This window comes from Misgurnus anguillicaudatus, chromosome 3, assembly GCF_027580225.2.
Source record: "Misgurnus anguillicaudatus chromosome 3, ASM2758022v2, whole genome shotgun sequence".
NCBI classification, from domain to species: domain Eukaryota; kingdom Metazoa; phylum Chordata; class Actinopteri; order Cypriniformes; family Cobitidae; genus Misgurnus; species Misgurnus anguillicaudatus.
The window spans coordinates 3,829,128-3,844,393 of record NC_073339.2 but is presented as its reverse complement, the minus strand read 5'-3'; the positions used below and the strand labels follow the sequence as shown (position 1 = coordinate 3,844,393).

The following is a 15,266-nucleotide window of genomic DNA, read 5'->3' as shown; positions in this document are numbered from 1 at the left end:
CCCTGTAAAAAAACGGTATTATGCTGGAAGCTGTGGTTGCCAGCATTGCACTGTTAATTTACAGCGGGATACTGTTATTAGGAAAAACAGCATGATACTATTTTGTTACCTACAGCAGTCAACTGTTATTTTAACAGCATGGTACTGTTTGTGTTATCTACAGCGGTTCTGCCTCTGTTAAATACAGTTCTACTTCCGTTAATTTACAGCTCCCCTATTTTAACAGTATGCTAATGTTATAATGCCCTGAAAGCAACTCATTTCATTTAGGAAACCAATAGCAGGATCCATTCAAGTTTATAAATAGATATATTTACATGGTGGTGTTAGTATTGTGAACTTAATTCATTTGAGTCCACTGAAAACAAATATTACTTCTAAAATTGAACTCCAAACATTTAAACTTTCACACAAATCTCATGTAGTTCATCACAAGTAAACTACACAGTTACTGCTTTAAAATAAAACAACAGGCAGCATAACATCGATGATTTACTGCCCATCCTTGACCTAAACAACCACACTACTCTTCAGCACAATGGTAACCCAAAAACTGAGACAAATCCTAACAAAACAGAACATTAAACACTAAGACGTATCTCACATTATCATCTTGTGTAAATCCCCTGATCAGTTTTTAAGTTCACATGATTTAAAGGGGACATATTATGAGATTTTTTTTTAAGATGAAAACTAAGTCTAAAATAGGTCTGAGCAAAAGTGTGCCGTTTTGGGTGTGTCATTTAAAATGCAAATGAGCGGATGAAGTGCAACCACTGATCACAATGATGGTGGTTTGTTGCAATTGAAACTCAATTGTGCTGTGAAATATTTTATCTCTCTCTTTCTCTCCCTACTAAATGGTTGTGCTGTGGTTGGATAGTGCAGATAAAGGGGGCGGTATTACCTTATTCTGACATCACAATAAGGGCCAAATTACAATGACCTATTTTTCACATGCTTGCAGAAAATGGTTTACCAAAACTAAGTTATTGGGTTGATCTTTTTAACATTTTCTAGGTTGATAGAAGCACTGGGGACACAATTATAGCACTTAAACATGGAAAAAGTCTGATTTTCATAATATGTCCCCTTTAAAAAACAAAATACAAGGACTTTTCTCTAATGTCTGTGTGAAATTAACATATTTCTGTATGCAAATTTGACTGTTAGGTTTTCTGTTTCTAACAGCACATTCTGTTAAATAACAGTAATCAACTGGAAGCTTGGTTGCCAGCAAGATACTGTTTTTTTACGGTCTCCTTCGGACTGTTAAAAAACATTAGCATTCTGTGTTTTTATATCTTACACATTTAACCCTTTAACCCCCATCGCAAAATCCTTGGTGTCAAAGAACACTGCTTAATGTGTCCACACTACAAAGAGTAAAAGAAACAGAGCCAATGTTGAAGTTAATGAGATAATGAAGTGATGATTAAGTGATTAATGATGAACAGCTGCTTTTAACAAACGCAATCACTGAATGAAAGATGAACAAGAACCGAATTAAGGAGAAAACAAGCAGAAACTCAACTTACAGACTTAGATGAGACTCAAACTTACTCAGATTTCCTAAGATCTCACAGGAAGATCATCAAACAACTCCACAAACAGCATTGCCATCTTAACTTATTACAAACCAGTATGATTTTATTTTAAATGTACATTAGCTCTTACTGAGAAGTAAATCATAAGGTGTGGTTTCCTGGACAGGGATTATCTTAAACCAGGAATAGTTTAATTAGAAAATATAACTAGTTTTAACAAACATGCCTAACATTACTTCTGTGCATTTTCAGGCAAAACAAAGGGCATTGATGTATTTTAAGATATGTCAGTGCAAGTTGTTTTGAGTTTGGACAGCTGTAGTCTAATAGTCTGATCCCTAAATAATAGTTACCATTCTCGTGATCAGCGGTTGCTTTAGTAGGACTCTTGATCCTTGGGTTTGCCCTTTGGTGTTATATTTATTCAGGCCTTTTCAATGTGATTTGAAAGACATTGAATATGGCAAAAAAGTATAAGTAGAGTATTATCACTGACTAATGACCATTATGGTGTTAGTGTCATGAGTTAAAAGTAATTTACTGACTTTATACAGAAGCTCATAAGTGGTTAGATGGGTGGCAACCCTTTATAGTAGTCTTATAATGTGACAGAAACTGAGTATTGAGGTAGCCAGAGGAATCTTAAAAACATTGGGAATAAATGAAATAAAAACAATATGCAAACTACACACACAGACATCAAGAATCAGTCTATGAATCTCAACAATGGTGACTATCAAATGAAAAGCTTCATGCTGCAATGCATGCTGGGTATCAGCATAGTACAAAACTCATTCATGACTCCCAGCATGCATTGCAGCATGAATAAATTATGCAGATGAACTGTTTTCCCATTTTCTTTTGTCACCCTAGTTGAGAGTCATGGGCTGATTCTTGATGTCTGTGTGTGTCAGCTGAGGGCTAGGGTTTCACGTTCACCAAAGTCCATATGAATACAATTCTGTCAAGATATCAAATTACTGTAATAATAGTTGTAATGATTCTGATTCAAATATGTAAATACTCGATCATAAACATCCCTAAGTACTATTAATTGTTATGTTTAAGCTTCTTAAGGCTGGCGAGAGAAACTACTGATCAATAATCAGACACCCAACCTTATGAGACTCTATCATCTCTTGGTTTTCTTTGGCATAACAAACATGCATCATAAAGACACAGTTATAGCTACCAGACTGAACACCAAGTCAAGAGCCCAACTGATGAAAACAGTGATCACCATAATGGTGACTTTAAAGAAAATGCTTGTAAAGTCTAGTAAACACATGTTTGTTCTCAGTAAGAACTGTTGTAGATGTATAACAGAAATAAAGTCAAAGTGGTTTGTAAGTGAGGATGGTGGTAATGGTGTTTGTGTAAATGTTTAATTCTCCTCTGGTGATATATGGAGATGTTTAATGTTTTGTGTTATTTTTAGTTGATGTTCATCTAAGTCTTTGTGTCTGTAAATGTTTCTGCTCATGTCTTCTCTTTTTTTGTTTATGTTTTCTTTAGTGATTCTGTTTGTTGGCAGCAGGTGTCCATCATTAATGCTTCAGTTTCTGAACTCATTGACTTGATTTCAGGTGGATCATTAGGAAACTAATGTAGGGAATAGTGAATGAGGGTGTAGGGTGTGATTTGGGACGCAGTCTTAAACGGTGGACTCTCAGGGCTGTAAATTCACATTATTCTGAGAACTGATTTTTTACAGAATGCAGAATTTAACAGTATACTTCTGTTTTTGTTAAAAAACAGAATTATACTGTTAAATTTGGCTGTTTTTTAACAGCAATTTTTTACAGTGTAGATGTAAAGACGGCTGATCTGAACCTGACTAGAGTTAATAAACTTTGCAGACGTCCCAACATGAAAAGCATCTTTAACAAACAAAAGATGTTTAAAACAATACTGGGTTTATCCAGTTGTTGCACTTTTTGATCTTTAAAACAGTCTGCATGTAAAGCATAACACCACTGTGGTAACGTGTATTGTTATCAACTGTAAACTGTAAAAAAAAATTAAGTATAATCAAATTACATTTATAAGTCATTTTAACTTACTATTTTAAATGTTTGCAATTTTTAAATAATATGCACTATCCAACCATGAAACCACTATTTAGTGCAAGAAAAAAAAGAGAGAGTGAAAACATTTGACAACACAATTTAGAGTTTTAATTTCAACAATCCACCATTATGGTGATAATGGTGGATAAATTCCTCTTTAATGGAAGTCAGGAGTCGAGATGTTTATCAGTTAGTTGACAAGTAATCAGTGATTGTATATGTTTATTTTGTCTAAAAGAATAAAATTTCCATTTAGTTCCCAAACACTTTTAATTTTACTCTAAAGTGGATAATCAAAATAATGTGATACAGTTATTGAGCTGCCAATGTTTTAAAAGAAACATAAATCAGAAACGGAAGTGAATGCAACAACGACTTTATAGCTGCTTGAAATCAAAAGAAGGAAGAACCCTATTTCTCACAAATCCATTTTCTTGTGTTTGTGCATGGAAGATCATTCCAGTTGTTTAGGACAGGTTTTGAAGGATTCAGTTCAACACAGTCTTCCCTTCCAAAGTAATTATTTGGCTCGTTTTCAACCCAAAACCTAAACAGCGTGTACAGCATATACAGATCAGCATAACAGAATCATTACTGCAATTGCAAAGTAAATAAGCATGTACACAGTGACTGTTTTCTTACCCTTTAATCAGTGGTGTATTATCCACCCATTTCATCTTTCCTTCCTCTGCTATGTCAGACAAACCAATCCATACTATGTCTGTGGCGATTGAAGATATGTATCTCTGTGTGTGTATAAAACCAGTAATATGTATGATTTTTCTCATTCTCTATTACACTCATACTCACTCACATAAACTCTACCTGTTCTTCTTCAGTGTTGATAATAATCAGATCTCCACCCCGATCCCTGCAGAACTGCCTGCTTTCAGACCAACTCTTCTCCTCACTGGATATGTAGTACCAGCTTGACCCTGACCAAACACAGATCCAAAACCTTATTTTTTAATAAATGACAAAAGAAGGGAAAACACTCCAAACCAATTTATTTCAACACACCTGATTTCTTCATTAGTGCATAATTCAAATTCTCAACTTTGGTCTCCAACTCCAGTTTCTCCTGACTCATAGAGTTAAATCTGATCTGTAGTTCTTCTGTTTTATCGGTCAGTTGACTGCAATTCATCTTCAGACTGTTCAGAGTTTCATTATATTCTTTAAATATGTCCATGTAGCTCATCTTCATCAGGTCTCTCTCTGATGTGAGATGGATATACAGCACTATAAGGGCGGCCACCAGAAGAACACATATGAGCCCAAGTAACACCGTGATCGGAACAAACCATCTGCTTCTTCCTGTATAAGAGGACAAAAACAAAGACAAATTGACAAACTTCAAATTATACAAAGTAAAGTTTTAAATCAAGTAAATTGCTAAATTGTCTTGCACAAGAATAGAGAAAAGATCAAAGTAGTATTTACAGTAACATTCAACCCTTCCTCTTACCTCGGTTCTGAGCTCCAGTCCGGTTCTGACTCGATGTTCGAGATTCAGATGTGTTCCTGTTAGCATTTTTGTGTTGAATATTTTCATAAAAGGCTTCAAATGCCATTATTTGCTCAGCATGTCCAGAGATCTGTGGTTTTCAAAATAATGTGCACTGTGATTATATATAGTGTAACTTTTAACAGGATGTGGCATCATTAACCTACATACGGTATTGTGGAGTGTGCAGTGCATGTAGTCAACCTAAAGATTATTTACACTGTTCCTAAAATGACCAGTTTAGACCAGCAGGAAGCTGATTATTTTGATGAATCTTATGTTGGGGACTGGCGTCTCAAACACAAAATATTCAGTTGACTAGCCATTCTTATTATTTAATGTTGACATCTGGGCATCAAAGATGTTCTCAAATAAAAGTTATTAAAGATCTTCGAACCCGCCGCTTGTATATTACTATAATGTATGTTGCATCGCGGTGTGTTAAAGGATTCACCAGTATGCATGTTATTATGTTTTTATGGTACTTTTACTCAGGCATCAGCATGAAGCCGTGTTTAGACTGGTAATCGGGCCCCATTTGGCGTCTCTCCAGTAGGGCACTTTAAACCGTTGTATATGAACGGTGTGATGGGATGATGTTCCTTCATAGCGTCAGCAAACTGATGCAATGCGAAGTGAACCGTATTCAAAGGGAAGGTTTAGGTTACTCACGTAACCATGGTTCCCTGAAATAACGGGAACAAGCATTGCATTGCTGGCCGTGCTATACATTTGTCGCAGGGAACTTTTTTCGGCTTCGCACTTCAGTCGAATAAGATGTGAAAATGGCGTTCTAATCCGTGTAATATGGAGCATATGCCCTGCCCTATCGCGGGTTCGAACACCATTGGTCTGTAATTTTAACAGACGTTAAACAATAGGCTTCAGTCACGGAGTACACAGGAGTTTCCCCCATAGCGACAGCAAACTGATGCAATGCTTGTTCCCATTACCTCAGGGAACCATGGTTACGTGAGTAACCTAAACGTTCTTTATGCCTGCACACTTTTTGTGTCCTTTATTTAACACACTGATTCAATCTCATTTGTTGGTGTTTTTTTATTTTTTGCTGAAATTTATGAAGCATGAGTGAGATAAAGAAGACAAACTGAAGGCTGGGTGCTGTGGATGATCAGGACCATCAGTTAACTTTGAAAGTACAAACTTCCCTTTTCCATAAGCCACAATACACTTCTCTTTATATCATTGCTAAAACTGCTGACATAAACTTAAAACAAAGTGTAATGATTCTTTGGAAATTTTGAGTAAGGTTACTTTGAGATATTTTATTTCAAAAAGCCAATCTGCAAGTAACACAAACTTATTCACAATCAATAGATTAATAATTCATTTGATATATAAACAGGGTGAGGGCAGATGTGCAGATGGCTGATCTGAACCTGTGTTAGTAAACTTCAAAGACATCCCAACATGAAAATCATTTTTAACCAGAGGTGGGCAATCCATGTGCCAAGAGCAAAAGTCCTCTCCAGAATTCCGTTCCAATCACCTGGACCTGCCCACCAGCACAGTCTTTCAGCAGGAGGCGACCTCCCCGCTCCCTGGTGTTTAAAACCCTCAACAAAGCCCCCAAGGCAGCACTGCCTGGAAGGCAATCCCCATGCCCAGAGCGCCCCAGCCAACCACAGCACCGGTGCCAGACATCGAGCCCTCCGCCAGCCTGTGGCAGCCCGAGCTCACCGCTGGCCAGATGAGCAGCGCAGACACCGCAAGACAGGAATGAGACTGTTTTAGAATTCAGCTCGAAACGTTCCGAGCACCCAAGTGACGCGCCTGCACGTGTCCGTGGCATGACTTTCTTTTTTGTGCCAGTTTCACGTATTGGTTATTCAATTGTTTTTCCTGTTTTCTTACCATTGTTGCTTGGGATTGGGGTTAGAACAACTTTGTTACATAAAATGACATCCTCAGCCTAACCCAACTCTAACCCCAACTCAAAAACAATTAAAATTTCTAACAAATAAACGTATAAACAATGCCATTCTAACCCAAACCCAACTTTATCCTCGCGCGAAAACAGTATAAAAATGTGCTGAAAACCACAAATCTAACCTCAATCCCAATCGACAACGGTTTGAAAAAAGGAAAAAAAATTGAACAACCAATACGTGAAACTGGCACGAAAAAGAAAGTCGTGCCACGGACACGCGAAAACGCGCCACTCAAATGCTCGAAACGCCCCGAGCCGAACTCACAAACAGTCACACTCCCATCCCACCACATCTGCGCCACTCATCCGACCAACGGCGAGCCCGAACCGCCAGAAGCCGGCGGAATGCCCGACATCCAGCACCAGTGCTGTGATTGGCTGAAACGCTCCGGGCACGGGGACCGCCCTCCAGGCAGTGCCGCCCCGCAGGCTTCGCCGAGGCCCCCAAACACCAGGGAGCCAGGAGGTCACCCCCCGCCGAAAAACCGCGCCAACCAGCAAATCCAGGCGATCGGAACAAAACCCTGGAGAGGACCTCCACTCCCGGCACGTGGATTACCCACCTCTGTTTTTAACTAACAAAAGGATGTTTTAAACCAGAGGTGGACAATCCACGCGCCATGAGCAAAAGTCCTCACCAGCATCCCGCTCCAATCACCTGGATTTGCCAACCAGCGCGGCCCTTCAGCAGGAGGTGAGCTCCCGGCTCGTTGGTGTTTTAAGCCCTCAACAAAGCAGCCCTGTCTGAAAGGCACCCCACGCGCCCCGAGCGCCCCAGCCAATCACAACCAACACATGAAACTGGCACAAAAAAGAAAGTTGTTTCACAGACACGTGGAAACATGTCACTTAAATGCTTAAAACATTTGGAGCTAAATTCAAATTCAGTCACATTCCTATCTTACCATATCTGCGCTACTCACCTGACCAACGGTGAGCTCGAACTGCCAGAAGCTAGCAGAAGGCTCGATATCTTGCACCAGTGCTGTGATTGGCTGAAACGCTCAGGGGACGTGGAGTGCCTTCCAGGCAGCGCTGCCTTGAAGGCTTCGTTGGAGCCAGAGGGTCACCTCCTGCTGAAAAACTGTGCTAATTAGCAAATCGAGGTGATTGGAACAAAATACTGGAGAGGACTTTTACTCATGGCACATGGATTGTCCACCAACAAGACTGAGTTTATCCAGTTGTTGCACTTTTTGATCCTTGAAACAGTCTGCATTTACAGCATTACACCACTGTGATGGCGGTGTATTGTTATCAACTGTAAACAGTACAATGTTTAAGTATAATCAAATAAAATTTATAAGTCATTTTAACTTACTATTTTAAATGTTAAATGTATTTTTAAATAATATGCACTATCCAACTATGAAACCACCATTTGGTGCAAGGAAAGAGAGAGAGAGAGAGAGAGAGAGAGAGAGAGAGAGAGAGAGAGAGAGAGAGAGAGAACGAGAGAACAATTGACAGCACAATTTAGAGTTTTAATTTCAACAATAAATGAATGAAGGATAAATGTCCTCTTTGATGGAAGTCAAGAGTCGAGGTGTTTATCAGTTTGTTTGTCTTAATCTGGAAAATAATTAAACTTCCTTCAAGTTCCCAAACAATTTTACACTTTTAATTTTACTCTAAAGTAGATAATCAAGTTATTAAGCTGCCACTGTTTTAAAAGAAACATAAATCAGAAACTGAAGTGAATGCAACAACAACTTCATAATAACTGCTTAAAATCACAACAAAAGAAAGAAGAACCCTATTTATCACAAATCCATTTTCTTGTGTCTGTGCATGGAAGGTCATTCCAGTTGTTTAGGACAGGTTTTGTAGGATTCAGATCAACACAGTCTTCACTTCCAGAGAAATCATTTGGCTCGTTTTCAACCCAAAACCTAAACAGCATGTACAGCATAAACAGATCAGAATAACAGAATCATTACTGCATTGCAAAGTAAATACGCATGTACACAGTGACTGTTTTCTTACCCTTTAATCAGTGGTGTATTATCCACCCATTTCATCTTTCCTTCCTCTGCTATGTCAGACAAACCAATCCACACTACGTCTTTGGCGATTGAAGATATGTATATCTGTGTGTGTAAAACAAATAATTCTGTATGTATAATTTTTTCATTCTGTAATACACTCATATTCACTCACATAAACTCTACCTGCTCCTCTTCAGTGTTGATTATGATCAGATCTCCACCACTATCCCTGCAGAACTGCCTGCTATCAGACCAACTCTTCTTCTCAGTGGATATGTACACTTAAAAAAATGAAACTTTGGATCAACTTGAAAAAATTGCTGTATATGGATCAACTTAAAAAAATTGCTGTAATTTGTTACAGCTAAACCTACCAGCCTTTCCCAAACTATATTTTTGATTTGGTTAAAACCTTTTTAATTTAAAGGGGACATATTATGAGATTTTTTTTAAGATGAAAACTTAGTCTAAAATAGGTCTGAGCAAAAGTGTGCTGTTTTGGGTGTGTAATTTAAAATGCAAATGAGCGGATGAAGTGCAACCACTGATCACAATGATGGTGGTTTGTTGCAATTGAAACTCAATTGTGCTGTGAAATATTTTATCTCTCTCTTTCTCTCCATACTAAATGGTTGTGCTGTGGTTGGATAGTGCAGATAAAGGGGGCGGTATTACCTTATTCTGACATCACAATAAGGGCCAAATTACAATGACCTATTTTTCACATGCTTGCAGAAAATGGTTTACCAAAACTAAGTTATTGGGTTGATCTTTTTAACATTTTCTAGGTTGATAGAAGCACTGGGGACACAATTATAGCACTTAAACATGGAAAAAGTCAGATTTTCATAATATGTCCCCTTTAATATCCATCAAAAAAAATTTCAGCCCAAGATAAAAAAACTACATTGAAACAAAGTTAAAATATTGTTTTTCATGGAGACCAAATCATTACTTTTACTTTGGTAAAAAAAACTGTCTCTAATTTCTTATAGAGTGGCTCTTTTTCTGGAAAAAGTAATAATAAAATGATGAAGAAAGTCATAATATTAAATGCAATAGATAAATGAACACTGCCGTGTGTAAACATGAATCCATCTTACACTTTTAAATAGAGTCAAAAGCAGCAATCTATCACTTTTGCGTCTCTATCAGCATCTCTGTTTGAAAATTACAACTTGCTTGCAGAGTTACATGGATGATAAGTTTAACTTCTAAAGAACGGCTGTAAATCTGGTTAATAAAGTTAGTCACCACTGTGTCGATTAGTGTTTCCTTTAGTTGGGCACTTGGGTCTTGAAGTTAAGCAATGTTTTTTTTCTGTTATATATGACAGTGTATTTCTAAATCACATTTGTTAGAGCAGAAGATAATGTAAAAGATGAAGTCTGAAGCTGTTGATTTATAGTTGTTAATTATTGTGATTCAATCATCTCAAGCAAAAAAGAGTCACTGAATATAAGTCATTTTATGTTCTGTCAATCCTGTTGTGCTTCTGTACTGTAACTATGCTGTAAATATCCATAAAGGCTGAAGAGTTGTTTTTTTCACATAAATCTAATCCGTGGTGTTTATCTAACACACTGAGACATCAACAATCAGACTATGAAACGCAACAATGGTGACAATCAACAACGAAGCATCATCCCACAATGCATGCTGGGTACCAGGATTGTAGAAAACTCATTTATAACTCCCATAATGCATTGTGCCATGATAAAATTGTGCAACTTTCTTACCATTTACTGTCACCATTGTTGAGATTTGTATCGGAAGTGTTGATGTCTTTCTGATGCAAAAAAAAAAAACGAAAGAGTTGCAACAGTCTTTTTCAAAACTGTGTCATTACCATGGACCGTTACTTTTCATACTTTATCTCTTTAATGTTCCTTTACCATTTCACGTTTTAATTTTAGGCAGCCTTATATCGTCGCTGTCCGATGAAACTCACGTATGTTCATTTTGCCGATTTTGAGATTTTTCGACAGATTGAATGTCCAGGTTCATTTCCATATACAGTATGCGTCACATACCTAAATAGCCAATGAAAACTTGTGAAATCATTTCATCTGATTTTCACGTGCCCGTTTGGTGTCAAAGCTGTCAATCACGCCGCATATCTTCCGCCTGTGAAGCATCTCGCCGGTCTCGTAAAGTTTCATCGAACCTCAGCACTGGATATAGCCGAATAAACATGACAATGACTTTCCTTCGATGTAAACGTTTCCCCCGGACGCCAGACTAACATCTAAGAGTGACTTAATTATGGTAGGACTGTGCAAACAAAGTATTTGTCTAGCATTGGTGATATACGCTGGGGATTTCCCCACCACTTTTTGAAAGCATTTGGTTAAAATGTTCTGAAAAATCGAGCGATGCTTAAGACTGGTTTTGTGGTCTAGTGTCACATATGTTGTGTTGTATGCTTATGGTGTGTTTTCTTGTACATATGTAATGAAATTCATTGTAATCCTTTATTAAACGCGCTGCTGTTTTCTACGGTATGGTGCTTTGGCATTGTTCGGTTGAGCTGGTGTTGCAGGGACTGTTACATGTGTGATGTGTGCATTCGACATTGTTGAGGGTTTATAAATTTATGCTGAGTATTTTCTTGTTGTTGACTGGCCTACGCTATGCCCATTTTTGATGCGCGTTATTCAATATTTTTCCCGTTCTGCAGTAATGTTTTTATAAGATCTTTTGTCCCCACCACTTTTCAACACAAACTGACGCCCCTGTTGTGTAGCATTACCATGTCAGTGTATTGATTCATTGTCCCTTAATGGTTTGCAAGAGACATTTAATACACTTATAATTAATATTAAATAAAGTAAGCGTATTTAACCAAGACGTAGGCTATTTAATAAACTGAGCGTATTCATCTGTCAATACGAAACGCGACTTGGCCATTCTAATTAACTCTTTCACCGCCAGCATTTTTTTTAAAAGTTGCCAGCCAGCGCCAGCGTTTTTCATGATTTTCACCAAAGTTTAATGCCTTCCAGAAAATTTTCTTCTTCAGATATATAAACATACAATATACCAAATGAAAGAACAGACCCTCTGCTTTTAAACAAAAAAAAAACCTTTCATCCTACCTTGAGTAGTTCTTTTGTAATCAGCTTTTGAATATGGGTAGGTTTCTGCAAAAACACCACATTTTGAGCAAAAAGCAGAGATAATTCCATTTTTGTGACGGACTTTTCATAGAGATCCCATTCAGAGCGATCTTTAAAACAGACACGGACATGCAGCAGCTTGTCAGAGGGCAATACTTCCGGGTTGTATAAGTTGCGGAAGTGCGGATAAAAGCGGTATTGCGGAAAGACGGAAAATCTCGTCATTGGCGGGGAAGCGTTTTCTCTTAATTGACGAGATATCTCGTCAATGGCGGGGAAAGAGTTAATGATCGGAAGAACGCGTATCGATCAAAGTTACTGTAAAATATGCACATTTTTAAGTTTCAACCAAATCAAAAATCTAGTTCGGGAAAAACCCACAAATTTAGCTGTAACAAATTACAGCTATCTTTCTAAGTTGATCCAAAGTTTCATTTTTTTCAGTGTACCCAACTAGAATAAAAAAAAAAAAAAAAAAACGGTAGAGAAATGACAGAAATAAAGTCAGTCTGGTTTTCTGTTCCTACTTCAAAACATTGTAGTTGATTATAACAGAGATTAAACTGTTTTAGTTTAACAGAGATGAGGCACATTTAACAATTACTTGGTGTACACAGACAGAGAAATATAAAGAGAACTTTATCTATGAACAGTGCTATGTTTTTAAACACTCATTCATATATAAAAATAACATTATTTTAACAGCTTAACAAATTTTTCTACAAAATACACGTGATGTTTATGTTTTTTGACTCAGAACTCATAGACCACATTTGTATAAAATGTTTTGGATTGATTTCCCAAACCCCTTTTGGACGTCTAACTGATGTCCAAGAGGGGTCATAGTCAGACGTCCAGATACTGTACCAAATCTGCAAGTTGTATAGACGTACAGATAAGGTCCTGGACCAACTGACCCAATATAAACATGATCTGTATGTTGGGCAGATGTCTTATATTTGCTGGGTTATTTTTAATAAATGACAAAAGAATAGAAAAAACTTCAACACACTGATTTCTTCATTAGTGCATCATTCAAATTCTTGACTTTGGTCTCTAACTCCAGTTTCTTTTGACTCATAAAGTTAAATCTGTTCTGTAGTTCTTCTCTCTCTTTGGTCAGTTGACTGTAATTCATCATCAGGCCGTTCAGAGTTTCATTATATTCTTTAGATATGTCCATGTAGCTCATCTTCATCAGGTCTCTCTCTGATGTGAGATGGATATTCAGCACTATAAGGGCGGCCACCAGAAGAACACAGATGAGACCAAGTAACACCGTGATCGGCACAAACCATCTGCTTCTTCCTGTTAAAGAGGACAAAAACAAAGACAAAATGACACACTTTAAATTATGAGAAGTAAAGTTTTAAATCAAGTAAATTGCTAAATTGTCTTGCACAAGAATAGAGAAAATATCAAAGTAGTATTTGCAGTAACATTTCGTCAAATCTGAGTGACATGCAACACAAGTTGAGTTTCAACATTCAACCCTTCCTCTTACTGTACCTCGGTTCTGACTCGATGTTCGAGGTTCAGATTTGCTCCTGTTAGCATTTCTGTGTTGAATATTTTCATAAAAGGCTTCTAATGCCATTATTTGCTCAGTGTGTCCAGAGATGATCTGTGGTTTTCAAAATAATGTGCACTGTGATTATATAAAGGGAAGAGTGGGGACAGTTGCAACATGTGGCAGTTGCAACATTGCTTGGTTTTTATTCTGCACTTACTAAATCAGACGAAAACAGCCACATGTGCCAATTCCTTCCACACAAAACACATTTCAAGGTAAAACAATATTTTTTTATGATCAGAGTTTTTGTCACAGAGCCTGAACAGTTTATACAAGGAATTAATATAATTTTAATCTGTGTTTTCTCAGTTTCTAACTGGTATAGCTATCATATGTCTAAGATATTCTGTTAAGCTAGCATAGCAAGTTTTATCATGGCTGTCAGTGTAGGGGCAATGTCTCAACACAGTGACTGAGGTAAAAGCTCATCATCATAACATAACAAACAGTAATATTATGCATTAATAAAGAATCCTTCCAGTATCTTCTCCTTTTTTAAACTAAATAGATTTTAATTTAAAAATCAGATTAGGCCATAATGTAGCCCACTAGTTTTGTATTTTCAGTATGTCACTAGAGAAAAAGCCTGTGACAGATAGAAGGGTGTCCCTCTACCTCTTCTCAGATCAGCAGAAAATATACAAATACATACAGTTCAGTTCTCTCTGTTTTATGAAATTTCAGTCTCTCGATTTAAAAAAAAAATTGTAAAAATGTGAGAATAATTAATTTAAATCTTGATTATTAAAATGTTGCTGGTGTTACATTTGTAATGTGTTACTTTAACCTGCTGTGCACAAAAAATATAAAGTGCAAGCATTAAGTTAAAGACTGATTTTATTACATTTTAATAAATGTTGCAACTGTCCCTTTGAAGTGTCCCTTCCGGAGGTCTCGCTGCGCCAATGAAGCTATGTTTATACTCGGCGCATCCGCACAGGCGCGTTGGTGTGCGTGGCAACAATGCTGTCAACGCGGAGTGGGCGGTTGAGACCCCATTTCACGTGGAGGTGTGCACAGCTTTTTTTGTTACTGTGCGCACAGCTCCGCATCCGAAAATGACTGAACTCCAGGCGATTCTGTCTGAGCAGGCAAGCCTGTGACGTATTTCTTTGATCAATCCAAGCAAAACAATGCATATATTTAGGCTATCTAACACTCTGGAAGTAAAGTATGGAAACTTTGCAGTTTAAAACACAAATTCTTTTACATGATTGGCTTATATTTGCATTGAATGAACCACTGGACGAGGAATAAAATACAAACCTTAAAATGTCTGTACTGTTTGTTTAGTAAAAATGTTAATGAAATGATAATGTTTAATAAAGACATATTTAAGAGATTGTTGTTTTATTCATGTTCTCATATTTATATATCAAGCTCTGATGTTACAAGCACCAGGGTTGTTCCAGCGAACGATTTCTATTCTCTTCTTTGTGCATTTGGTGAGACGTGCGCGCGATCCGCGGAGGCTTGCGTTGCAGACCAAAGCGTGAGTATAAACAAAGGTTA

The 15,266-nt window shown here is 37.4% G+C and overlaps 2 protein-coding genes across 3 annotated transcripts; both read right to left on the bottom strand.

Moving 5' to 3' along the window:
• Positions 1–3,356: 3,356 nt before the first annotated feature.
• On the bottom strand, positions 3,357–6,228 carry LOC129443881 (uncharacterized). Its single transcript, XM_055204131.2, has 5 exons — positions 5,085–6,228; positions 4,637–4,933; positions 4,442–4,551; positions 4,259–4,362; positions 3,357–4,163 (listed from the first exon to the last, which is right to left on the bottom strand). Exons 1-5 carry the CDS (start codon positions 5,188–5,190, stop codon positions 4,028–4,030), a joined length of 753 nt encoding a protein of 250 aa, XP_055060106.2. The 5' UTR covers positions 5,191–6,228; the 3' UTR covers positions 3,357–4,027.
• Positions 6,229–6,382: 154 nt separating this feature from the next.
• LOC129443880 (C-type lectin domain family 4 member E) lies at positions 6,383–13,877 on the bottom strand. Of its 2 annotated transcripts, XM_073860134.1 has the most exons (6): positions 13,691–13,877; positions 13,196–13,489; positions 12,161–12,208; positions 9,246–9,343; positions 9,061–9,164; positions 6,383–8,966 (listed from the first exon to the last, which is right to left on the bottom strand). In XM_073860134.1, the coding sequence occupies exons 1-6, from the start codon at positions 13,776–13,778 to the stop codon at positions 8,831–8,833; spliced, it is 768 nt and encodes a 255-aa protein (XP_073716235.1). In that variant the 5' UTR covers positions 13,779–13,877; the 3' UTR covers positions 6,383–8,830. The 2 variants fall into 2 exon arrangements, with proteins under 2 accessions (XP_073716235.1, XP_073716236.1); XM_073860135.1 differs by lacking the exon at positions 12,161–12,208 and having other exon boundaries at positions 9,246–9,345; positions 13,195–13,489; positions 13,691–13,870.
• Between the last annotated feature and the right edge of the window lie 1,389 nt (positions 13,878–15,266).